We start from the raw sequence: 27,766 nt of genomic DNA on the forward strand, positions 1-27,766 counted from the left end.
GGTCTCACACACAAACCCCACCGGGCGGAACCATTTCCGGCGAGGGCCCCACGGCGCCGCACGGCCCCTCCACCCCGCCCCACCCCATAAAGGCGCCCCACGCTTCAAGACGCCGGCACTTCCGCTTCCGGCAGCACCAGATAAGTCGCGAGAGGACGCTTAAAGGCTGTCGTTTGCGTTTAGGACCACTTTCGGTGAGTGGTCGCTCCACCGTGCTTTGTTGTAGCGGCTGACTTTTTTTAATTTTTTTTATCTTTATTATTATCACGTTAAAGTGAGGCGCCACCTGACAGGAATTTCAAAATGATTTGCATCGACTAGTTTTGAGGACGGGTTTCGCTGAGCGTGGAGAGTGCGCAGGCGCTCTGGCGGCGGGCGGGCCGTGGGCGGGCGTGGCGGCGGCTCCCGCGGCCGCCGGGCGGGAAGGGGGAGCCCCGCGGTCGGGCCGGGCGCGGGCGGCGGCCCCGGCGTCTCCCCGGCGTCTCCCCGGCGTCTCCCCGGCATCTCCCCGGCGGTGGTCGTGCCGAGCGTGGCTGCGTCAGCGCCCTCCGACGTCGACCGACGAGCCGTTAGGAGTCCCCGGGAAAGGAGCGGCCGGACCCTGCCCCGGGCAGGCTGAGGAAAGTTGGCCGCCGCCCTCCGCCGACGCTGAGGCAGCCCCACCCGCCCCCACCCGCCTTAGCGTAGCCGCCCTTTGACCTGAAGTGTCACCCTTTTGCCCCAAACTAAAAGTCTCCCATGTGGGGGAGACGGGCGAACCCAAGGGAGTATCTGGCCCCGTCGTTTTTAAAGGAAACGGGGGAAAAAATGCTACCTCCACGTGGGGTTTCCTTCCATGAGCTTTTCTGAATCAAAGCAGAGAAGTAATTTTTGTGGTTTTTTTTTTTGTTTTTTTTTTTTTTAAGATTTTATTCATGAGAGAGAGAGGTGGAGGAGCAGGCTCCATGCACGGAGCCCGACGTGGGACTCGATCCCGGGTCTCCGGGGTCGTGCCCTGGGCTGCTGAGCCACCCGGGCTGCCCTGTCCTGAGATTTAGAAGTCACAGTTTCTTTTTTAAAGATTTTATTTATTTATTCACGAGAGAGAGAGAGACACACACACAGGCAGACGGAGAAGCAGGCTCCATGCAGGGAGCCCGATGTAGGACTCGATCCCGGGTCAGGTCACGCCCTGGGCTGCTGAGCCACCCGGGCTGCCCCCCAAATCAGTTCTTTTTTTTAAGATTTTATTTATTCATGAAAGACCTAGAACACAGGCAGAGGGAGAAGCAGGCTCCCTGCAGGGAGCCCGAAGTGGGACTCGATCCCCGGTCTCCGGGGTCACGCCCTGGGCTGAAGGTGGCGCCAAACCGCTGAGCCACCAGGGCTGCCCTATCCTGAGATTTAGTTAGGAGTCAGAATTCCTTTCTTTTTTAAATATTTTTTTTTAATTTATTTATTCATGAGAGAGGAAGATTCCATGCAGGGAGCCAGGTGGGACTCGATCCCAGGTCTCCGGGGTCACGCCCTGGGTCGAAGGCAGGCATTGCTAAACCGTTGAGCCACCCTGGCTGCCTGAGAAGTTGATTTTTTTTCAGGTGGAAATGCGTTTTATCACGTGCGGCCGGGGAGGCATCGTCGTTGGTGGCATCTGCAGGTTGAGGAGGAGCGTCGGGGCCGTCGGTTGAGGCTTCGCAGGCCTCGGGGGCCTTGCGTACAGTTTGTGCTCTTTTTTTTTTATTATTTTTGTTTTTTATTTTTCAGAGACGGGAGTAGGCTAATTCAGAAGCGAAAAGTCTGACGACGAGTTAAATCCTTTTGTCGAGCTGTTGCGGATTTTTGAGTCTTCCACTTAAGAGGGGACACGGGCGGGTCACGACCTTCTGGAGACCCGGGTGGTGGGGCTTGCAGGGGTTTTGCCCGGCGCGCCCCTCCCGCGAAGCGATGCCTCCCCGCCTCCCCTCCTGGCGCACGCGAGACCCGAGACCCGAGGTGCGGAGCTGAGTGATCAGTGTCCCCGCAGGTACTGACTGCGGTGTGTGACGTGGGGTCACACCTCCCCCACATTCGACCCTGGCCGCCCCCTGGCTGGCTAAATGAGGACGTGCCATCCGCCACCTTCACCCCACCCCCTTTTTCTCATCCCTACGTGTCATAACACACAAGTACCCGTTTTAACACAAACTCTTAAAAATAAGAGCATGTTGAAGGAAGGCTTGATCTCCGTTTTTTTGTGTGACTTGAGCGACTTACCTCCGCTGTCCAGGATACTTTGGTTCAATGTTTGGATGTAGGAAGACATTGATGTTTGTTTTGATACTACCACAGCGTGAAGTCGTGTCTTATCGCATTAACTACTCAAAAGGTTTTTAGGGATCAAGTCGTGGGTGTGCTTTGAAAAGGAAAAAACAAAACAAAACAAAACAAAACACCTGCTGGTCTTCACAGTATTCCTGCATATTCCTGCATATGAAGGCCGAGTATTAGCGGCCTACTTTAACCTGTGTAGGTGGCTCTCCTGTTTGTGAACTGATTTCTCCTGTTGTACTTAAGCCCGCGGACCCTACTAGACGGGAAACTCGTTATTCAGTGTACAACTTTTTTTTTTAAGATTTTATTTATTTATTCATGAGAGACACAGGCAGAGGGAGAAGCAGGCTCCATGCAGGGAGCCCCATGTGGGACTCGATCCCAGGACCCCAGGGTCATGCCCTGGGCCTAAGGCGGCACAAAACCGCTCAGCCACCCAGGGATCCCCACAATGTACAACTCTTGTCTTCGGAGATTCCTTATTAGCAGTAGAACATAAATAGACATTACGGTAAAACATTGATCATCAGTGAAAAGGAGATCTCCAAATATCTTTCCTGGTAGATAAAGGTTTTGAGAAAAGAAAGTGTTCCGTCTTACTTTGAACAGCTTGGTATGAATAACAACGCCTAAATGTTTTAGTGATAATTGTATATTGAATAACCACTTGCAGAGGACTTCTTTAAAAATATTTTATTTATTTATTCATGAGAGCCACAGAGAGAGAGGCAGAGACACAGGCAGAGGGAGAAGCAGGCCCCATCCCAGGTCTCTAGGGTCACGCCCTGGGCTGAAGGAGGCACAGAGCCACCTGGGGATCCCCTTTTTCGGACCCTTAATCTCGTTCATCCTGTTACTTATGAAAAAAGAGGGATAACTATTATTTTCTTCTTTGAGATGTGGATGTTGAAGCTCAGGTAACTCATCCACTAGCAATTTTGACTCCCAAAAGCCATGGCTTCTTAGGCATACCCTACTTACTCTGCCATGTATATGCGAGTGAGTAATATGTCCCTAAGTGAGATAACAATTATCTTTGGAACGTGTGGTTTTTTTTTTTTTGTTTTTTTTTTTTTTGATTCACTGCCATCTTTCCTATGAGGAAATGGCAAATAATTCTTTGTTCATTTACAAATAGTTGAACGGCCCACTGTATCCCAAACTGTGTGAAACAATGTAAACATTAAAAATTAATAAGACTTTCTCGTTTCTTATATGTGATCTGAATTATTAATTACATAGTCATTTTATAACCTCCTTAGCAGAGGCCTGAACCAAGTATTAGAAATCTGAGGTTGACAATAATTATGTTACCAGTGTAGGGGGGCGGGGAGGGGGGAGCCAGCAGGAAACTGAAGCAAAAAAACAAGGTATAAATGTAAGTGAATGGAGATTCATGTTGTTGCTTTGAGTAAATTTGATGTCTCTGAAACTCTTATTTTCTTGTCTACAAAGTGGATATATGACTAGTATCCACTTTACATGATGTTGTGAGGATCATCACAGTGAAGAACTGTATAAATGTCTGCAATTTTTAAGAATTGCTTTTGCAGTTATTTTAAAGAAAATCTCCTTTAATTAAAAAAATTGTTCCCTGCCGTTGTAGTTTTGGCTTTCCCAGTTGTCCTACAGTAGCACATAGTGTGTAGCCTTTGCTGTCTGACTTTTTTCACTTAGCATAAAAATCATGATTTTTGAGATACTTATCTTTTTGAGATACTATTGTTAAGTATATTTTTAGTTTGTTCCTTATCTGTACTGAGTTGTGTTTCCCCATATGGATCTACCATAGTTTGTTATCCATTCACTAGTTGATGAACATTTGGTTTGTTTTCAGATTTTAGCTGTTAAGAATAAAGCTTCTAGAAACAGTCTCATACACATTTTTGTGTGGACATACACTTTCATTACTCTTGAGTTAAAACTGTTTTCTGACATGTTTATACCACTTTGTATTCTCACCAGCAATGCTCTATATTCTTGGTAGTACTTAGTATTGCCAGGTTTCGTTTCTTTTTTATTGTATTTTGCCTCTTTGATGGATGTGTAATAGTATCTTAGTTTTTACTTGCGTTTTTAAAATTTTTATTTATCTGACAGAGTGTGCACAAGTGTACAAGCAGGGGAAGTGAGAAAGGGAGAAGCAGGCTCCTCACTGAGCAGGGAGCCCAATGCAGGGCTTGATCCCAGGACCCTGGGATCATGACTTGAGCCTAAGGCAGCAGCTAAACTGATTGTGCTACCCGAGCACCCCTTTATTTGGGTTTTTAAATGTCTGATTGTGTTGAGCATGTTTTCATGTGTTTATTTGCCAATCATATCTTCTTTAATGAAAGGTCCATTTAAATCTTTTGCTCATTTTTTAAGTTGGTTTGTTTTTGCTGATTGAGATTTAGGAATTCTTTACAAATTCTTTGCAATGATGGGGATAGAGCTAGAGTGCATTATAGCCAAATTAGAGAAAGACAACCATATGATTTCATTCATGTGGAATTTAAGAAATAAAACATGAACATAGGGGAATCATAGACTCCACTATAGAGGACAAACAAGAGTGAGGATTGATGGAAGGAGGTGGCTGGGGGATGGACTAAATGAATGGGTATTAAGGAGCACATTTGTAACAAGCACTGGATGTTACATATAATTGATGAATCACTGAATTCTGTACCTGAAACCAATTTTACCATATGCTAACTAATTAGAATTTAAATAAAAACTTGAAAAAAACAAGAGTTGTATTTACAAGTTCTAAGACACAAGTTTTTATTGTATATGCACTACAGATATTTTCTCCTAGCTGTGATTGCTCCTTTCACTTTCTTAACATTGCCCTTAAAAAAAACAAGTTGTGAGAGGTGCCTGGGTGGTGTAGTTGGTTAAGCGTCCAACTCTTGATTTTAGCTCAGGTCATGATCTCAGGATCTTGAGATCAAGCTCCTGCAATGGGTTTGGTGCTCAGGGGGGTTTCTGCTTGAGATTCTCTCCCTCTGTCCCTCCCCCTGCTCTCAGTCTTCCTTTCTCTCTCTCTCTCTCTCTCTCTCTCTCTCTCTGAAATAAATCTTAACAAAAAAAGAAAAGTTTTTTGATTCTTTTTTTAATTTATATTCCCATAACCTGGTTCATATAAGGATTTAAGGACTTGGTAAATGAATGAACAAATGATAAGTTGTATGGATGAAAAACCTAGCAACTATAATAGTAAAACAGGAAGTTCTACAAAGGTACAAAGAAAGTCAGGAGAGGTTGAGATCACTTCAGATTCAGGTATTATGGAAGGCTTGCTTCAGTGAGGAGCTAGAGCTTGACCTTGAAAAATGGTTAAGACTTAATCAGAATTAGAAGGATAGGCCATTCATGAGGGAAATGGTGACATAGATCAGGTACAGAGAATAGTTGGAATGTTAACAAAGGTATATAAAGGAGACAAGAGGGGGATCCCTGGGTGGCACAGCGGTTTGGTGCCTGCCTTTGGCCCAGGGCGCGATCCTGGAGACCCGGGATCGAATCCCACGTCGGGCTCCCGGTGCATGGAGCCTGCTTCTCCCTCTGCCTGTGTCTCTGCCCCCCTCTCTCTCACTGTGTGCCTATCATAAATAACTTTAAAAATTAAAAAAAAATAAATAAAGGAGACAAGAGGAGAAACTATAGGACTTGTACAGGTTGTAGGGGCTTGGCTAAGTAGTTTTAGACTTTGTCAGTAAGCAGTGGAGATGACCAGGGGCAGTCAAATAGTGTCTACTCTTAGTAATTCATTTGGAAAGTAAAAATGTGTTGAGGATGATAACAAAAACCAAAAATCTCAAAGAACTCAGTCTCCAAGATTCTGTTTATTAGATTTTTATCTACTACTTGACTTTTATACTATGGGCTTGCTCTGAGGAGAGTGAATTATTCTATTTTGATCTATTTTCAGTTCTTCAAAAGTTAAGGGTTTGAAAGTGGACAGGTTAATTTCAGCCAATAGGCTTTCTGAACATGAATCTTGGTTCATGTATTTTAGATAGGACAGCCAAGGGTATCCTGATAGCACAGATCCTTGAATGTACTGAGGGCTTCACTTACATTGATTAAAGATTTTCTAGTATTCCCAGTGCTATAGACTGAATATGTGTCCCCCCTCATCTGTATGTTGAAAACCTAACCAGTGTGATGGTATTTCAGAAGTGATTAGTTCATGAGGATGTAGCCCTCAACCATGGAATTAGTGCCTTTTTTTTTTTTTTTTTTTTTTTTAAGTAGTTTACATGCCCAGTGTTGAGGCTTGAACTCACAGTCCTGGGATCAAGATCAGGTGCTAATGAGCCACTCAGGCACCCCAGAATTAGTGCTCTTTTTAAAAGAGGTCAAATGCTCCCCAGCACTGTCTGTTGTGTGAGGACAGAGCAAAGAGGTGATCTATGAACCAGGAAGCAAGCTTTCACCAGGCACTGAATCTGCCAGCTTGTGCTTGGGTTTTCAGACTCCAGAAATGTGAGAAATAAATGTTTGTTGTTAGTTAGCCACCCAATCTATTGTAGATTGTTACAGCAACCCAAATGGACTAAGACATCCTAGAGAATCGGGGAGAGCAGTTGGGGGAACTTAGAGAAGTTTTAAAGTAGAAGGACAAAATATGGCTGTCACTGTGGATTATGGAGACATTCATGTTGTCCAACGGCCAGTTTTTTCCTACCAGTTAAAATTGCTCATACCCCATATGTTACGGGACCTGTACTTTCTCTGAGGTGTAAAAGTTTGGTCTTTTGCTCCTGGGGGCTTTTTATAGGCTTGAAAAGGCTTCTTCTCTTTTCTTTTTAAGATCCTTCAGATTTTGCAACCATTACTGATCTCTGAAAGGGAGGCAATAGAGGATTTTATCTTTGTGTAAATCTTTTCTTTTTCTTTGTGTAAATCTTCTCTTCCTCCAGATACCATACTCCCAGATGATTTTCTTTTAGATGATATAGAACATTGTTTGTTCGAAAAGCCATTCATAGAAAACAGTAATTTGGAATCCTCTGTTTTACAGAACACAGACCCTAGTGATTTGATCTAAAAGAGAAAGGGGAGAGGTGCCTGTCTGGCTCTGTGGGTGGAGATTGTGGCTCTTGATCTGGAAGTATGGGTTTGAGTCCCATATGGATGTGGGGGTAGAGATAACCTAAAGGCAAAATCTCTAAAAAGTAAAATTAAATTGAGAAAGGGCAATTCTTTATGGCCTTTGGACTTGGAAGAGCTTGTGTCAGTGTAACCTGGAGTTGAAAATAGGACAAATGATTTTTGCTTGTTGGTTTAAGAGTTGAGGAGATTTAATACAGAGCTCAAGTGACAGGCAGGCAAATGGATAGGTAGACCAGCATTGTCTATTCCCTACCTGATGTCATACAAGTCTTCCTAAAATGGAAATCTATGAAGGGTGGAAGTTTGTCACAGAATCATTTGGCAGGGGAAAAACTAGTGAGGAGACATTAAAGTAAAGAGGTCTAAAGAGGCATCAAGAGGTCTTCTGTGACAGATTGGGTACGTGGTGGAGGTAAAAGAGAATGGTACTTTACCAAAGACAGTTAGAAAGAACTAAGATTTAGAGCATCATGGAACTTAAAAATAGGGCCACAGGACAAGGACTGAGTATATACGTAGTAAATTCTCTCTGTCCTGTTACAATTTCCAGTAGGGGCTATTATGACTATGAAAAGTCTGTGAATGTTCTTGTGCACATCTTCTGATAGTCCTGTCTTCATTTCACTGGGGTATAAACTTGAAAGAATTAAGTCATTAGGGTAGCCAAGTGTTCAATTAGAAGAAACTGTCAGTTTGCTAGGGGAGCTGTAGCCTTTTAAACTCCCACCATGTATAGGGGTTTGATTTGTTACGTGTCCTTACAACTAATGTTGTCGGTGTTTTTAATTTTACCCTTTGTAATGTGTGTAGTTATAAAATCGTGGGTTTTTAATTTGCTTTTTGGAGTAATGATGTTGAGCACATTTTCACTTATTAACCATTTGGATATTTTCTTTTTTGAAGTGCCATGTAAGATTCCTCCCCCCATTTTAAAGGGAGGTTTTATCCTTTTCTTTTTGTAGTTTATATATGCTGAGTACGAGTCCTTTGTTAGATATATATATTAAAGATCTCCTAGTCTTTGAATTACCTTTTCCTTTCCTTAAAGATATCTCTTAAATAGGTTTTAATTTTGATGAAGTAGAATTTGTTACAATCTTTTTCTTTTAAGAATAGTGTTTTTGTGTCCTGTTTAAGAAACCCTTACATATTCCATAAAATAGCTTATACTTTATTGTCAACCCGAGATTAAGAAACATAAATGTGCTGATATTCTCACTGGCTGTTATGTAAAGATCAGAAAGATAGTTATTGAATGTGGAAAGTGCCGTGTCATAGGGGAAGAGAACAGGCTATTTGTTTAAGCCGTATGTTCCTAGGCACAGACTATTCTTTTTTGTTCTAACATTCCCTCTGTAGTAATACTCTTTTATAGCCTCATCCGTACATCTCCTAGTGGTCAGTAAACATTCATATTGTTTTTAGAAATTAAAAATGTTAATTAAGCATTTGTATCAGAATCCTAGCAGGAAATAGAAGATACACTCTCCTGAAAATTTGAAGAAAATTTAATGAAGCTCCTATTTAAAGACATAAGAACAGAGTCAAAGAAATCAACATGGCACCTGGAGATTAGTAACAACAGGGAATAGTGGTGGAATAGTGCCCTCTAATTAGCAAACAGAAGAAATGATGTTATAGACTTCCAATGAAGTTTAGAGACCTGAAAGATGGGCTACTCAACAGAAGCTATAGCTGCAGAGGGTTGTAGCCTAAACTAAGGAAAGACCTGGGAAATAAATACCCTGAACTCTTCTGCATTCTGATTTGCCTGTTGGTACCTCCCACTGGACAAGCCGAATCAGAAAACTAAATGTAGTTCATAAGGATCAGTCTCTGAGGGCACAGGAGCAGAGAAAGAAAGGAAAGGCCAAAAATTTTCTGGATGGGTAGAGGTAGTGGCAAGCAGAATAATCTGCACAGAATAGTTCCTTTCAGTTGAAAATACGAAAAGGGCTTTTTTCTTTTTAATTTAATGGTTTCCCTTATAATTTGTGGTCTAAAATAGACGAATTTTATTTTGTTTTGCTTTTGTCAGTGTAGCCAGAGTTTTCTTCATAACAGAGAAAGTGTGTACAGGACCGAAAATTATTTCTGTTCAAGAATAAGCTTATATGTAGTTGAGAAGAATATATGAGATCTAGCATAGCTAAGTATCTTCTCTGTCATTTATCATTGAAGCATTTCCAAAATAGATCTTTCTCATAAATTATATGAATGGACTATTTTTTTTTTTTGCATTTCACAATGACCATGAATATTTTTAGAAGGAAAAAAACCTATATCTCCCCTTTATAACATATCATGTATTTAAATGTCACATAACAGAACCATCTTTATAAGTAATATTTCATTTGATGATAATGAGAGACTTGAAGCAAAACTTTTTGAAGCGTAATTGTTTATTTTCTTTTTTCCCAGTATGTGGAAAATTTTCAACATTTCTTTTCACATGGAAAGAGCAAGATAATGTGTCATGATGTATCTATCTCAAAAATAGCTTTTGAATATATTAGTTCATATACATCACACAGTTCCTTTTCTGTACTATATTTATCTCCATCACAGATAATATTCCGGGAATGTTCAATTCATATGTAAGCAGAAATATGACAGAAGCCTGAACTAAAATAGCAACTGAATGAGCTTATCATTTAAATTTTATCTTTAAATATCTATTGCCTAGGTACATGATGGTCCGTAGTGGAAAAAATGGTGACCTTCATCTTAAACAGATTGCATATTATAAACGAACTGGTGAATATCATCCAACTACACTACCGAGTGAAAGAAGTGGCATAAGACGAGCAGCAAAAAAATTTATCTTCAAAGGTAACACTGGGGTGCCTGAGTGGCTCAGTTGGTTAAGCATCTGACTCTTGATTTTGGCTCAGGTCGCAATCTCAGGGTCTTGAGATGGAGCCTCTTGTTGAGCTCTGTGCTGGACATGGAGCCTGCTTAAGATTCTCTCTCCCTCTCTCTCTGCCCCTTTTTTTTGCACACACACACCCCCACCTCCACTCATTTTCTTTTTTTTTTTTTTTTTTTTTGGGTCACATTCCTTTTTGGATACCTAATCTCCCTGAATGGATTAAATATTTGAAAGGCAGTAGACAATTTATGTTGAAAGATTATGGTAATTTTTCTCTCTTCTCTTCCTTCAAAGGAAAGAGAAGTTTGCAGTGAAATAAAGCAGAAAAGTCACCAGATGACTAAGTGAATGTTGGTGCTATTAATTAATGGGAGTTTTGCCTCCAGGTACAAAGTTAGGCTTCCCAAAAAACAAGTCAAGAAGACTTTAAAATAATAAATAAATACGTCCTCACATCTCTCTGTGTATATATCTCCTATAACTCTTACATTTCATAAGTATACCTGTTACCTCTTAATAAAGTTGTGATTCATTCATTCATTTATTTAAACATTTATGCAACAAATGTCTATTAAGTTCCTACTGAATATCAGTCACATTTTAGGTCTTAGGAATAATACACTGATGAATAAAGTAGAGAAGGTTTCTGCCCTTAAGTTGCTTACCAAGTAAGGAATGTTTTTCACTCAGCATATGCTTAATTAAACATATTAGTAACTTAATGCTGTATTTTGGAGTTTGTGTAGCAATCTCATCCACACTGGAGAGAGAGAGTGATTCTTTCCCCAACCTCTTGTTTTCTAGCTGTGAATTCTTCTCAGGTGCCTTCCAAGGAAAACAGAGAACTGTCTTAAAGGATTAAGGTTCTCTCACTTTCCTGCTTTACAAACCCCACCTCCTGTTCAAATCTAGAAAAAGTTAACAGTGGCGGTTGCTTACAAAAATGTACTTATGGTGAAATGCTATTTTAGAAAATTCTATTCCAGAAGTTGCTTATCTATACATAATTTATCTGCTAATTCATGCCATTTTTAGGAGGTGCCTACAAGTATTTTTCCAGTTTGAATACTCCCATAGAAAGATATTATACTCCTATAGTTATCACATGTTTTTTGATGAACAAGCTAGCTCCACTGGTATAGATAGCTACAGAAGTATAGCAACTAGTGATCCTTCTACATATCAAGTAAGCATAACAGCTGAGGACCTTTCAGACTGTGTGTGCATTCCAAATAAATATTGTCTTAGAGGCAAAAAAAATTTTAAAGATTGCAATGATTTGAAGATAAGGCTCTGATTAGATTATCTTAAAACTGTAGTGATCTCTAAAAATTGTAATCATATCTTTTGTTATTATTTATTCCAGAAAAAAAGCTGTTTTATGTTGGAAAAGACAGAAAACAAAATCGTTTGGTAATTGTTTCAGAAGAAGAAAAAAAGAAAGTCCTAAGAGAGTGCCATGAAAATGACACTGGAGCCCATCATGGCATATCCAGGACCCTTACTCTAGTGGAATCTAGTTATTATTGGACTTCAGTGACCAATGATGTCAAACAGTGGGTATGGCTTATGTTTTAAGAATATTTTAAATACTATCTTTGTGGTAGATATCCAAAATTCATTATTGCTCCAGATTTACTCTGAATATTATTTCTTGTTAAATACTTTTTGTACTAGTAGTGTTTGTACAGAAACGTTTAAAAGGAGTTTTATTTCCCATCAAAATTCTCCTTTGGAGTGCCTGGGTCACTTAGTCTATTAAGCATCTGAGTCTTAATTGCACCTTAGGTCATGATCTCAGGGTTGTGATACTGAGTCTCACTTTGGGCTATGAACTGTGGGGTGGAGCCTGCTTAAGATTTTCTCTCTTCCTCTCTTCCTCTATCTTTGTCCCTCCTCCCTCCCTCTCTTAAAAAAAAAAAAAAAAAGCTTTTCAAAATTCTCTTTTAAAATTACTGAAGTATAATTTGAACTAAAACATTATTTAAACCTTTGAAAAATAGCATATTTAAATAGATTATTTAGACAGATTTTCATCATTGAACTCTTTTGTATGGGCAGAATTCTAACATTTCATCTTAATGTAGAAAATGTCAAATATGGCAGAGACCCAAAATTAAAGAAGGCAAAATCAAGTTGTAAAAATAATGAAATTAGTCTTAGTTTGAAACTTTACAACCTATTACAACCTTCGGCTTCTTATAGGATATTCATCTAGGAATAAGTCATCTGATCCCTACTCTATGTAGTGTACTCTGTATGACAAATGGTAGGAATTCCTTGGTATGTATGGGAGATCCTTTTAATAATTATAAAAGTACATCAAAAAGACTGTTATTTCAGGTATAAAGAATTAAAACAACATTTAACTAAATAACATTTGAGAGTTACCAGTTTGTAGCCTGTGCATGTATTCTAAGACCTCAGTATTTGTATTTGCCTTTAGAACTTGTCACACATTCCTTTATTCAGTGAAACCTTTGTCAGATCTTTATCATTTGAGAATGGGTATGACCTTTAGAAATAATAAGATTATTTATGATGAAAGCTAGTATGTACATAAATTGGAAGATAAAACTTTTGATTAAGAGTAACTGTAATGCAAATATAGTTTATAAAATTTTGCTCACAAGTTGATTTGAAAGTGGTTTCAAAAGTGGAATTCTAGAAATATATTGAGCATTGGCACCATCCCGTATGTTACTCAGTTCTCATCCCACTCACATTAAAAGCTCTTTGACAACATGGGCTTTGTTTTTGTTCTATTTTCCTGGGACCTTGAGGAATTTCTGGCATCTGCGTTTTTTGAATAAAATTATGTTTTAATAAATACTGTTCTAACAGATTGGTGAATGAATTTATTAGAATGATAACTTTAAAAGAAAAAAATCTTTCGCTTATAGAAATGATTATAAATTCAGACACTGACTTAAAAATATAATGAATTTGATATAACAAATTTGTTTTGAGATTTATTCACATAATGTTTATTGAATGTAAACTAGAATTTTTTTTTCTTTTTGAATGTAAACTAGAATTAATGTTCCATGTGAATAAGACCTCTGAAGGTAGTCACTGGATTGTAATAGCAAGTAATATTTGCTTATTATTCTGAACAGAAGGTTTTATTCTATTCTGAGAATAGTGTAAAAGCTTCTCCTTCAAAACAAAGTACCTATTAACCATTTTAAAATTGAGATTTATAAGACTGCTTTTTTATTATGTTAAATATATTAACATCTCTGTATCTTTTTTTTCTTATTGTGTGCCTGTTTTATAGGTATATGCTTGCCAGCATTGCCAAGTGGCAAAAAATACAGTTATTCTAGCACCTAAACAGCACCTTCTCAAGGTGGAGAATCCATGGAGTATAGTTACTGTTGATCTGATGGGCCCATTTCATGCAAGCAACAGAAGTCATGTTTATACTATAATCATGACAGATTTGTTCACAAAATGGGTTGTGATTTTGCCTCTCTGTGATGTTTCAGCATCAGAAATTTCTAAAGCTATTATCAATATATTTTTCTTATATGGCCCTCCTCAGAAAATAATAATGGACCAAAGAGAAGAGTTCATTCATGAGGTAAGATAAATTAATTAGGTCTAAGAGCATATTTTACTTACTTTCAGTACCTAGCACACTGGTGCATTATAGAGTAATGCATTATAGAGTAAACTTAGTAAGTTTATATAAATTGCTACAGATGTAGAGGTTTAATACTGTAGAGCACAAAGGTAGCTGGACTGGAAATTAAGAGACCAGGATTTTGTATTAATTGTGCAACTAAGTAATTATAAATCTATCTTCAGGTTTCCTAAAACTAAAATGAGGAAGTTGGACCAAATAATCCTTGTTTTCTAGCTTGAAAATTCTGTAATTGGGGACCCGGGGCTGGCTCAGTGAGAGCATCAAGAGCATGTGACTCTTGATCTCGAGGTCATAGGTTCAAACTCATGTTGGATGTAGAGATGACTTAAAAATAAAATCTTTAGAAACATTCTATGATTGACATACAGAAGGAGAATTGACTAAATGGAGAAATACATCATATTTATAAATGAGAATATTCAGTATTGAAAGGTATTGATTTTTCCCAATTCAAAATTAATTTACATAAGTAATTTCTAATCAGCATTAATAAAGAGGGAGCTTTTTTCCTTGCCTTTGACTTTTTCCAGAGTTGACTTGGAATATATGGATATTCTATCTATATATATTCTATATATATAGATATTCTTTATATATATAGAAAGAATTCTTTCATAGAAAGAATATATAGATATTTTTTCTATATATATTCTGTATATATATTCCATGAAAGAATTCTATATTCTTTCATATAGATATATATATATATATATCATTATATAGATCATATATATAGATAGATCATTATATAGATCATCATATATATAGATATATATATATCTATATGAAAGAATATTCTTTCAAGTTAACTTGAATATATATGAAAATCCTAAAAAAGTAATAGTGACAATAACACTTAAGGTATATTTTAAAATTTTCATGATTAAACAGAATACTAGTATAAGAAAAAATCAGAGACAACCAGACATGTTTAATTCTGTCAACAAGGAGTTGTAGCAAACATGTAAAATGTTATCTACCAGGGAAGCTCATTAGAGACTCTGTGTGTAGGATTTTTATTGGGAGCTGTCACATAGGCACCCTCTGCCTGGCTTGTACCAAAATCTTAGATTCCTAAAGGAAAAAAATGTATTCAGCATAAACCACCTTGTTTGTTTAGTTTAGGCACTGTAAGCCACATTTATCAGGAAACAGTGGAAAATCCCCAAATCCAAGTTCCTATACCCTGGGTGGCTCAGTCAGTTAAGTGTTCAACTCTTGATTTCACTCAGGTCATGATCTCAGGGTCTTGGGTTTGAGCCCTGTGTTGGCTCTCTGCTCAGTGCAGTCTGTTGTCCCTCTCCCTCCCTCTTTGTCGTCCCCCCCCCCCCACCATGCTCATGTGCCCTCTCTCTCAAAGAAGTAAATAAATCTTTTTAAAAAATAACAAACATGGAAAAGTGTTCAAATTAAATAGGAATGAATAATGCAAAGTAAGACCATTTTAACTTGTCTAATCAACAAAAATGGTAATAATACCAAGTAGACTACAGGTAGAATGAGACAGCCTTACCTTCCTGGCAGCATTGCAACTTGAAACTAACTCTCTCATAAAATAGTTTTCCAAAGGTCCATTAAAAGCCATATATATATGTGTTTGTGTGTGTGTGTGTGTGTGTCTTTTGGTTAGCAATCCTATTTCTAAGAATTTATTCTAAGGCAATTATCCAAAGTACAGAAAAAAAGCTCTTTTATGACATGATTACCACAGTGCCATTTATATTAGCGAGAGACAGGAAACAACCTAAAATCCCAAAAAAGAGAGTGTTTAAAAAATTGTGTCTGGCCACATGATGAGATTATTTTGTGGCCATTAAAAATGATATTTACCCAAAAAAGTTATATTTACAAAGAAAAGGAATTAACAGGGGCACCTGGGTGGCTCAGTGGTTGAGCATCTGCTTTCATCTCAGGTCGTGATCCTGGGATCAAGTCCCACATCATGCTCCCTGCGGGGAGCCTGGTTCTCTGCCTATACCTCTGCCTCTCTCTGTGTGTCTCTCATGAATAAATAAGTAAAATATTAAAAAAAAGACATGTAAACTGTTTTTAAGATTTTATTTATTTATTCATGAGACACAGAGAGAGAGAGGCAGAGACACAGGCAGAGGGGAGAAGCAGGCGTCATGCAGGGAGCCCGACATGGGACTCAATCCCGGGCCTCCAGGATCAGGCCCCGGGCCAGAGGCGGTGCCAAACCTCTGAGCCACCCAGGCTGCCTGCTCTTAACAGTTTTTCGTGATTAAAATATACACAATCATCTGTTGCTTTTGTAATATAAATTACTAATGCTCAGCAATAACTAGTTCTCCTAGCCTTTCAAATGTAGAAGGCTGTCTTGTCTTCTTGGAGGTTGGCAAGCCCAAGTAACTAGATCTAGCCAAAGAAATTGAATGGATGGATGGATGCCACTTTCAGACTGAGGTAGTGAAAACCATATGCTCCTTTCTTCAGTCTCCCAGTCTTTTACTTTTTCTCTGGGGAATTGACTGAACATTCCAGATACATTATAGGGGGTGAAATTTTCTCATGTAGGATTGCTGAGGCATGTAGTCAAGAATTGTTGCCTTGAAGAGACATACTGACCCATAACCAAGTTTGTAGGAGCAAGCAGTAAAATTACTGCATTAAAGCTGAGACTTGAAAGTGTTTTATAACTACCACATAACCTTGCCTGCCTTGACTGACACAGTGGTCAAAATGAGGTGCGTGAAACAATCCTGTTTATGGGCTAACAATGTTGGAACTTTGCTTATGTTTCTTTTTTATCTAATAAGAAAGAAAAGTTTTGCTAATGTTGTATACAGATGATTAATAGCATTCTGAATCAACAAGGCGGGTGATTGAATGTCACACATGATGTATGAGGGTATGAAAAGAGAAAGAATCCACAACACATAAGAGGTCTATCTACAGTTCCCTTGTTCATTCTTGGTTTTCAGCAGTAGTTGTGTTTATAAATATCACCTAGTTTTCATCAAACTACTCCTCATGGAATAGCCAGATGGCTTAAGTTTCCTACAGTGAAAACAAGGTACTACTAATAACGCAATCATCCATCAACCACAAGAAAATCATAGAGCTGGTACTTCTACTTAACTTCTGTTACTAATTCTTTTATAGACACATTAATGAGATGAAAACAAACATCAACTAATTAAATCTGATAGGAAATTGTTCACCAAAATCCAAAATATCAAGAAACTGATTTGCTTCCACCACAACTAATAAAAAGCCTCATGCTAAGTGCATGTAGTGCTTAGAGATAATAATCATGACAATATGGACTATTATGAGTCACCCATTTTTCCAGTTATGTTTAAAGTCACATAATAATCCAGGACTTTGGAAATTTTACCAAAGATAACAATGTTTATAAGCCTCTTTTGTGAGGTTTAATAGCAAAAAGCTAAAAATCACAGATGATTGAGAAAATTTGTTCTTTTTACTCTGATGTATGTAAATGGCTTAAATATTATACAGTGAGTATAATGGTGACAAAATGAAATGTCTTCTTTTGTTAGCAAACACATACCAAACACTGCTAAAGTGTTGAAATAAGATTACAATGTGGCAATGTGGATGAATTCAGTGTGTGTATTACACAGTTGGATGAAAATATAAATGTTTGAATACAATGCAGGAACTTTTAGTAAAGCTCTGAAGGAAAGAAAACAAACATTTCCAAAGGAAAATCTCCTCCTTTGATTTTAAATACAGGTCTTTAGCAAAACAGAATTGTAACCACTAATAGAAGGGTTTGATGGGAGCAAAAAGGCTCTGGGGTTATGATATCAGGCTAGCATCCCACAAATGAATTCACTGGATCATTCCTAGGCAACCTCTTGAAGCAAAGAAGTTGTTAGACCCTCTTCCAGAGGTCAGTCATTTAAAAGCATTGATTATGACCTCAGATTGAGGCTGACCCAAATAACACCAATTCTCTGAGATTTCTGTCTCTTTTTTAAAAGATTGTATTTTTAAGTAATCTCTACACCCAGCATGGGGCTTGAACTTAAAACCCCAAGATCAAGAGTCGCATGCTTTACCCACTGAGCCGGCTAGGCGTCCCTCTAGGATTTGGTTGTTGTGTTTTTTGTTTTTTGTTTTTTTTTTTTTAAGTATATCTTTTATATTACTTTTTTTTTTTTAATTTTTATTTATTTATGATAGTCACACACAGAGAGAGAGAGAGGCAGAGACATAGGCAGAAGGAGAAGCAGGCTCCATGCACCGGGAGCCCGATGTGGGATTCGATCCCGGGTCTCCAGGATCGCGCCCTGGGCCAAAGGCAGGCGCCAAACCGCTGCGCCACCCAGGGATCCCTATATTACTTTTGAATGAAAAGACTGAAAGGTGGGGGTAGAGCTGGTTAAGCATCCTACTTTTGGTTTTGGCTCAGATCATGATCTCATGGTCATGGGATTGAGCTCCCCATCGGACTCTGCGCTCAGTGCAGAGTATGCTTGGGATTCTCTCTCCCTTTTCTTCTACTGCCCTCTCCCCCCAACTCATGCTCTCTCTTTCTCTCTCTTTCAAATAAATCTTTAAAAAAATTAAAAGGAGGTCGCCAAAATTAGTACATATATCAGCTAGGAACTTTATTAGTTGCAAGGAAGAGAACTGCTGTCTTCTACCCAATATATATTCTGCCCAAAAGTTACAAGAAGGCTAAACTGTCCAAGGTTGAATGTCTTTGGGAATCCAATCTTCCAGTCTTCTGTTCCACCATCTTTGAGATACGACTCTTAGTCTTATGTTCACAAGATGGGTACCAGAGCCTACGCCACAAAGTCTATAATTCAGACAAAAAATGGAGAGGACAACAGACACAAAAAAACCTAGTATGAACTGAGTCTACCCAACAACTTTTAAAAGCCGAACAACTTCCACATTTCCTTTTGACCAAAACAGTATCACATAGCTACTCCTACCTGCAGGGTAGGTTGGGAAATGTGGTTTTGGTTTTGGTGGTTATTAGCTTTACCTTTTTAGTTACTGTGATATGATTTGTCTTCTTACAATTAGGCAACAAGAATACAGTCTTTTAAAAGACCTAGTTTATTAACCAAAAGTTTACCCAGTTAAAAATAATAAGAAAAGATAGTCTGAGGCATAAGATAGGAAACATAAGTTATTTTATGTTTTATAGGCTTATAGTTAGAAGTTTTCTAAACTCATTTTGACTTTTCTTAGGTCCTGCAGATAATAAATATAACTATGATAATAATAGTAACATTACAAGTTACAAAGTGCCTACTACTTGCCAAGAACTGTTGTAGGTGCCTCACAGATATATACTCATAATTCTCAAAAGAATCCTGGGCAGAATTATCCTCATCTTACGCATGAGGAAACTGAGTATACAAGTTTAGTTATTTGCCAGTCTCATAACTGTTAACTGGGTTATGTGACCTAGTATGTGTTTGAGAAATTGTCTGCTGAATTAAAATGTTACATGAACTCAGAGTTAGTGTTAAATTCTGTTCTTCCATTTGCTTGCTGTATATGTATGTTTGGCAAGGCTCCTAGCCTCCCAAAACTTTTATCTTTAAAATGGGGTTAATGGTAACTCATGATTGTTGTAAGGTATAACAACAGCAATGTAAAGCATCTATTGTATTGAACAATGGATAATAAGCACTCAGTAAATGGTAATTGCTGTTTTAAATACAGTATGTGTATTTTTATATATAGAATGGCTATGGTCAATGAAAAAGGCAAGATTCAAATTCTTTGAAACCTTTTGGTCAGGGAAAAGTAAAATACAAATTTTAAAGTCCACTTTGTTTTATATACTTTTCAGATCAATGTTGAACTGTATGGATTGTTTGGCACAAAGCAAATTGTAATTTCTCATAGCTCCCAAACCATTAATCCAACTGAAAGTACACCGAGCACAATAAAGGCATTTCTTTCTAAACACTGTGCTGACCACCCAAACAACTGGGATGATCACCTATCAGCTATTTCATTTGCCTTCAATGTAACTCACTTGGTATGTGTCTTTTTATTATTCTGTACTTTTAAGTTATGACTGTTTCTTGGCTACATAAATAATTACAAATTGTTGTTCATTTTCCTTAAAATAGGAGCCTACTAAAAATATACCGTATTTTCAAATGTTTAATCGAAATCCATACATGACTGAGACTTCAGATATTCTCCATGAAGCAGATGGTAATGATACAAGTATGTTTGCCAAAATTCTAGGTGCAATTAAAGAAGCTGATAAAATAATGGAGAATAAGACAACTTCAGCAGGACAGGTGATTCTATTTAATAGAAAACTCTATAACCTAAAAATCCATGAAGTAATTTTAAAAATTTCACCATGCACACACATACACATGGATGCACACATACATATGTTATATAAGCCAAGTTTGTTTCTATTAAATTCTGCTTGTTTTGATTACATAGTATGCTTACTAACTATAAAGTTCTGAGAGACGGTAATGGGAATACCTTGTTCTTTGGAATTAGGTTGAACTGAATTCACATTCCTGGTCTTGTTGCTTTCTGGTCGTTTGATTTGGGCAAATTACTTAACCTATCTCAGTTTAATTTCTTTGCAAAGTTGGGGTAATGGTACTGGTTTTGAAATATTTTTCAGAATTAAATAGAGATTCATGTCTACATTGTAATAATATCTTAGTAAGTAACCATTTTGTTATTTGCATTTACTTTGGAGAAACTATAACTTTCCTCCCTTTGTTCTCTCTTTTTTATTTTGCTCTTATAGATGGAGAACAACAATCTTGATGAACTAAATAAAAGCAAAATCATTGTTAAAAAGAAACCAAAGCAATTAAATCCATTTCATTTAAAAGTGGGTCATGAAGTTTTAAGACAAAGAAAAAATTGGTGGAAGGATGGTCGTTTCCAGTCAGAATGGGTTGGTCCTTGTGTCATAGACTATATTACAGAAAGTGGATGTGCTGTTCTAAGAGACAACACTGGGACGAGACTTAAAAGACCTATCAAAATGTCCCACCTTAAGCCTTATGTAAGAGAGTCCAGTGAGCAAGGTAAATATCTGTTACTTCTTTACATTTTACTTTTTGTGAATGAGGAGGGAAGTTAAAAGTAATATAAGAATCCACCCTCCACCCAACCAAAACCTCTTTTCTCAGTTAGGTTTTCTTTTACTTTCTCATTTTTATAAAATGTGGTATAATTTTAGATCCCAGGTATTCTGTTCTGTTAGAATGACTCTCTTGAAACTGTCAGGCTTCTAAGAGATACGGTTCTGATTTCTAGTGTACTTTCCATACATTTACCTTATAGTTCATGTAGGAGTTATTGGACCCATTTCACAGAAGGAAGAATTAGGTCTTCTTTATTTTTGCTTTCACAACATTTTGTCACTTTGTGCCTCAGCTTAGCATAAGAAAATATCCACTAAGGTAAATGATGCCAAAACCAAACATACTATCCAGAATTCTGTTGTGCGATAAATATACTAGAGAACTTTTTTATAAGTGTTTTTTTTATGTTATGCCATAGTCAGGTTATGATAGATGCAAGGGAAGGTGCACGGTGGGGTGTAATCAGAATGCAGTAAGGTGCTATGTGGAGAGGTGAAAGCCTGAACATGGTTATGCTTGCCCCCAGATGTGGTTTTGAACAGTCAGAAGGATATCCTGATTTCTTTAACCTTTTCTTTGAGAGATTAAGAGAGAAATGACTTTTTGCTATGGCTTTCAGATTAAATCCCACTTACTTGAGACTGGTTTGTTCTGTCCTATTGTAACCATTCCCTAGAGTTTATATGAGGTGGATAACAGAGGTAGTGAATTGGTACCTCAGCCAGTTTTAATTTGGCTTTTCCTATAAAGAAAAATAAAGCATCAATATTACTTGAAGATAATATTTATACTTATTTATATTATACAGAGTATTTATACTTAACCTTATTTCTTTAGGGTAAAGAAGCCCTTAAGGGCTGTTTGGTAAATAGCTCAACTTTCCTTCTGATCTGGATCAAAACTGTCAAGTTTAAAAACTCTTAGTATCAAAAAAACAAACAAAAAACCTCTTAGTATCTTTCCTTCTGCTTGTAACAGCCTGATTGCTCAATTAGTAAACTTACCCTGCACTGTTCTAATTCTGAAAGCTCAGAGTCTCTTCACTGTCCTTGTTGAAAGATGGTACTTTCATTCTTTGTACTACTTGCCCTTTATGATTTCTTTCTTATGTAAGTTAAGTAGAAAAAAAAAATTATACAGGTACATATTGTCCTTTCTTCTCTAGCAAGATTGTTTCCCTAATCTCAGCATTCAGGACTCTCTCCTTTCTAATATGTTAGCCTTCCTTAGTTAATACAAAATTTACATTTAAAATGTTGCTACATCTGCTTCAACATTTTGCAATTTACTCTTGCCAAAGACTTTCTCAGAAAGGAGGCCAAACATTTTGCTACTCCTGCATATTTCAGAATCCAATTGAGTAGAACAGTTTCTAAACAAAGGCAGTCTAATTTTTCCCTCATGCTTGAATTCTCTGCAGATATTTCTTCTTCCAGTAATATAAGGAAAATTTTAATATTAGTACTAGTGTACATGTAAGAGATCTGAGTTAGATGGGTAAAATTGTGTTTTCTTATTAACCAAAGGAAATGTGATCCAACCATCCTGGAATCTGGTTCTTGATTACTATTTGTTCCTTATTTTGTGTTTCTTTTCTTTATAGAAATTCAAAATAAATGTGATTTCTGCCATCTTTTTCTTCAGTATTACATATTCTCTTGAAAATCTTTACCTCAGAAGCTGATTTTAAAGTGTCCTTGAGCTGAATGTCATGCAAACTAAATGTCTTTGAACATCTTAAATCCTATTCTTTGACATAAATTTAGAAGAGGTATATCCAAAAGACTCTGTCTGTACTTGTCATTGCTACTCTTACCAGGTGTGAGATCGCATAGCTATTTTAAAGACTCACTGTCCAAAGCAGTTAAGCTCTGTTTCCAACTTCTTATCCATTCTTATCTAGAACATAATGTAGAGGGAGCACATTCAGTACTAGGTCAACAATATTTCTCATGGCTATTTTAAGCAGGCCTATGTCATTTTGTCTGGTTCAATGCCAGGTACTTGTTTTTCAAGACTAATTATTTTAGTTAGTTTTATGACATACCTTAGTATCTCTTTATAATCCTAATGTTCCCTTCTGAAAAGAACAATGTTACTGACTCTTCTATCCAGCATAGATTTTGAGTAATTTTATTGTTTCATTTTGGGTAGGAGTTGTGATAGATTTCTGTCTGCTGATTGCTCTTCAAAGTTTATGAAATGGTTTTCATTATTTTATAAGTTTCCTACTGCTGCTATAACATATTACTATAAATTTAATGGTTTAAAACACCTTACAGTTCTTTAGCTTAGAATTCCAACATAGATAGGCCTTACTGGGCTAAAATTAGGCATTGGCAGGGCTTTGTTCCTTTCTGTAGGCTCTAAAAGAGAACCTGTTTCCTTGCCTTTTCCAACTTCTAGGGGCTACCCACACTGCTTGGCTTGTGTTCTCCTACCTCTGTCTTCAAAGCTAGCAATGACAGATAGAGTCCTCCTCACGTCACAGTCACTACAACCTTCTCTCTTCCCTCCCCTTCCATGGTTAAGGACCCTTGTCCTTAGGCCCACCTGGATAATGCAGAATTATCTCCCTGTTTTAAGGTCAGCTGGTTAGCGACCTTAATTCCATCACTTCTCAAATTCTCCTTTGTCATGTAAGGTACTGTACTTACAGGTCCAGGGAGTTTTAGAACATGGACGTCTTTAGGGACCCATTATTCTCCCTCCCACTATTATGGTTTCCATTCATGAAACAAAACAAACTTTAGATCTTTATTAAGCCCATTATATTTACTGTTTTATTAATATAATTTATCCAAAGAACCTCCCTTTGAGCTCTTAGTTGTGTAATCTCTAAACTGAGAGTCATTCAGTTCTCTTTTGTTAGTATTGGTTATTTTTATAAATGTGGCAATTATGTAATACCAAATTACAGTAATCTGTCATGATTTTATCATAAGAAAGGATGGATAATCTATTGTATCAACACATTCTAAAAGTTTTAGAATTATCTGGCTGTATATAGAATTAGTCTGATCACCTCTTCAGAATAAGGAAATTTAGTATTCTAAAACCATGTACTTTTCTTTATGTTTAACGAAATAAATTAATCCAAATCACTCAGACTTTTCTGAGACTTTAATTTCAACTTATTTTTCTCCTTAGAGAAACTTAAAAATTTTTTTCTTAATTCCTTTTTTTTTTTAACTCCTTAAAACTACATAAGGAAAAGTATGTCTAAACTGCTGTGATAACACCTTACCTCCACTTGGAAAAAACTAAAGGCTTACTTACTCAGTCTGGCCAAAGCTGAAATAATGCTTTCATCAAACAGATGTCATAATGATAATTAAATTAATAGAATGAAAATAAAAAAGTTTATCCTTTAATACAGCTGAATAGAAAAATGTTTGAATATGATATGTTTACCTCTGTATCTTGGGGGCAAAACTTGTTCTTTTTTACATCCCTAATTCAGGATTATTTTACACCAGAACTGTCCAATTGATATATATAAAATGCAAAAGTTATATAGTAATGTAATTTTAAATTTTCTAGTAACCACATTAAAGTAGGCAAGAAATATGTGAAAATTTTAAAAATATATTTGATATAACCTGCTCTATCTAGTTATTATTTAATAATATGTGTAGGACCTCAAAAGTCTCTTCTGATAATTCCTGGTAATTTGTTTTGAAGTTAGAGAGCATTTCTGTTGGCTCCAGTAGATCTAGACCATATTGGAGTTGAAACATATTTGACCTTCTGGATAAATGAGAATTGGTTTTGTTTTTTTTTTGTTGTTGTTGTTGTTGTTTTTTCTACACAAACATAGCTTGAAATCTCCAGAGTAATTTTCCATTGCATGTAAAGTGATTTGTGTAGAATTTGCCAAGTATAGTTCTTGTTCTCTACAGTTTTATTACAGTAGGTTTTTTTTTACAATAGGTACTTTAAAATTTATCACTTATTTAAAAGAAAAAATTTGTGTATTGTATAAAGTCATGTACACATATGACACATAGAAGCTCTCCTCTTAGAAACAAGTGCGGTTGGTAAAGTGCATTGGTTTTGAAGTCCAGTATAACTAACAGGTGTTTAAGCTCAAGCTCTCAATGTATATCCAGGACATCAATGTGGCAACTTCTAAGAGCTTCATGTCTATGCTATGTGCATTTTCCCTGCTGATACCATGTTTACTGGACATATTTTTCAAAAAAAAAAAAAAAACTGAGAAAACTGCATCAAAGAATTTTTGCAAGGATCTTTGGAAATACCTTAAATTTATGGTATCTGCAATCACCAATACTTTGAGCACTGTGCAGGCCTTGAAACTGTGGAATTCCCATGGCTTATTTGAAAAATTTCACCAGTGATACATTTATCATACCTAACCTTTGGAAGTTCTAAGTGTCTAGCCTTCTCCAGTATTAAGAGCCTAAGAGTGAACTTTGATGTTGAACCTTTAGCAACACATTCTGAGTGTTTGAAATGCATTGATCATGTTTTTGCTCTTTCTTGCTGTTCTTGGACAATAGCACTTCTCATGAGTTGCACAATTTGGTTTTTATCCTTCAGAATTGTTCACTTGTCCAGCAGTTCATCCCGTGCTAACATACAAAAATCATTTTCTTACCACCTTCAATTATCTATACTTTTGTTTTCATCATAAATACCTATATCTTGCCATCTTTTTCAATCTAATTACTATTTTTGCATGAATAAGAATTGGTGGGAGAAAACTTGGAAAACCTCTCAAAATTAAAATACCAAATATACTTTGCCTAATGAAGAACAAAATGGTCAAAACTAAATGCCCATGCAAACCCAAGTCCACTTATGGGAGAGCATCATGGCTTTGATTTTTTTAAGTTTTTTAAACCAAAGTTCTTAAGTGTGTAAATTTATGGGATTAGAATAGGCCCAGTGAGCTTTTCACATATTAGTAGGAGAATGGGTAGAATAAGATCATGTTCTAGGGTTTATTAGGAAATTTATCTGCTCTGAGAAACTTTCTTCAATCTCTAATCTAATGGGCAATTAGTCTTCCTTTTGCTATTTCTTGAACTTAAAATTTGAGGGCTTTTTAAGCTATTAAAATCTTAGAGATAATCATTAATGCTTTGGGAAAAAATGCAGAAAAAGAAGGCTGGGGTCCATGAAGTTAATCATCTGTGGTAGAAGAGTTCTTTGTTATAATGAATTAAAATATCAGGTAGGGAAAAATCCTTTTATGTACATAAACCTTTTTCATGAAGATGGTACTTGTTTTACCATCAGGTTAACATTCATATTAAGCATTTTTTTTTCTGATAGCGATGATAATTTTGCTCAAAGTAGAATAAAATGCTGACAAGGGAAATTCCTTGTCAGTATTTCGGTATGAATTTAACTACACTTTAGAAGTTCATGAGCATTTTGGTATTAAATTACACTTAAATAAGCTAAGCATTGTAAACTGCCTACTTACACGTAAACCTGCCCACTTAACCTGTATCACATAAGCCTGATTCTAGTAACTGTCATATAAGCCTGATACTATTAACTTCATTTTAGTTTATAATTTCATATTATAAACAACTTGATATTATTGTCCTAATTTTAAACAACTGGACATTATTGTCCTTATATGGATTCTGTGAAGATTAAAGTTATAAATGTAAGGATTTTATTTATTAAATATCTTTCAAGATCCCATTAATTTACTCAGGAGTACCTTGCAGAAGCCTATTAATAAGTGTATCATGAACATCAAAAATAGAGTTTTTATAACTGCTTTTAATCTTTACCATGATCTTTAGCCCTTTCTAACCACTCATGTATACCTGCCAAAGACAGATCAAGGGAACAGGAAAACTTGGCTCTTTTAAAATCTTAGGTCTTTCCTGAATTCTATGTATATGAGCTGTCAAATGTATGTATCATTTTATTCATCCTTTGACATGTGTATTAGTAGATAGGAGAATTCACCAGCAGTTAATCTTAGAGTTAATTTTTATTACTTGGAATTTTGTCCCCATTTAACATTGTTTAATTTTAAAATGATGTTTAATTATTCTAAAAGGTAAACTTACATATTTCTTTTTTCAGATAGTCTTTATCTCTTACAAGGTTCAGTAGTGGCAGATCATGACTACATTGGATTTCCTGAAATTCCAATTGGAGCATACCAAGCGAATATTCTGGTAGAAGATGCAACTATTGGCGTAGTCGATAATGAATTACTGACATCAAGCAAAGATCGTGAACTATTAGAATTTAGAAATGCCAAAATCTCTCCATTGATAGAAGATCATAGTACTCTTGAAAAGCAGACTTTCAGTCTGTTGGACTCTTCAAACCAAGTCCTTGAGTACTTAAGTTAGTAAATATCAAAATTCATTTAAAGTGCTTGTTTAGAAAGTATGACTCCTTGGATCTTTATCTTTTGCATTCAAAAAAAAGTTGTGTAGAAGTGTTTTGATACGCTCAGAATGACTAAATCCTGAAGGTTTATTTTATAACTCTTAATTTATCTAAACTTGTGTAATGTTTGAATGTCAGTATGTATGTGTGTGTGTGTGTGTGTGTGTATGTATATATGGAAAGGAAGCATATAAATGTATAGAGCGTGACTGCTTCTTAGAAAGGAAACTAAATTCTAGCTCAAGACTCTCAGATCTTTCTCTTGTATTGGTACCATATATTTTTTTTTGAATATTTTGCCCCTTTAAAATAAAAGTTTGAACTACCCAGAATGGGATTAATAAATATTTATTCAACTATAACAATGAA

General features: G+C 36.7%; 1 protein-coding gene across 5 annotated transcripts; it reads left to right on the plus strand.

The window, feature by feature from the left end:
• The first annotated feature begins 37 nt into the window (after window positions 1–37).
• Window positions 38–27,766, plus strand: GIN1 (gypsy retrotransposon integrase 1). 5 transcript variants are annotated; one of them, XM_072789248.1, is made up of 9 exons: window positions 53–194; window positions 1,744–2,002; window positions 10,079–10,224; window positions 11,631–11,824; window positions 13,545–13,850; window positions 19,723–19,914; window positions 20,009–20,185; window positions 20,662–20,947; window positions 27,083–27,766. In XM_072789248.1, the coding sequence occupies exons 3-9, from the start codon at window positions 10,083–10,085 to the stop codon at window positions 27,355–27,357; spliced, it is 1,572 nt and encodes a 523-aa protein (XP_072645349.1). In that variant the 5' UTR covers window positions 53–194; window positions 1,744–2,002; window positions 10,079–10,082; the 3' UTR covers window positions 27,358–27,766. The 5 variants fall into 5 exon arrangements, with proteins under 5 accessions (XP_072645350.1, XP_072645349.1, XP_072645351.1 ...); XM_072789250.1 differs by having other exon boundaries at window positions 1,744–1,971; XM_072789252.1 differs by having other exon boundaries at window positions 54–194; window positions 11,631–11,820.

This window comes from Canis lupus, chromosome 2 (assembly GCF_048164855.1).
Source record: "Canis lupus baileyi chromosome 2, mCanLup2.hap1, whole genome shotgun sequence".
NCBI lineage: Eukaryota > Metazoa > Chordata > Mammalia > Carnivora > Canidae > Canis > Canis lupus.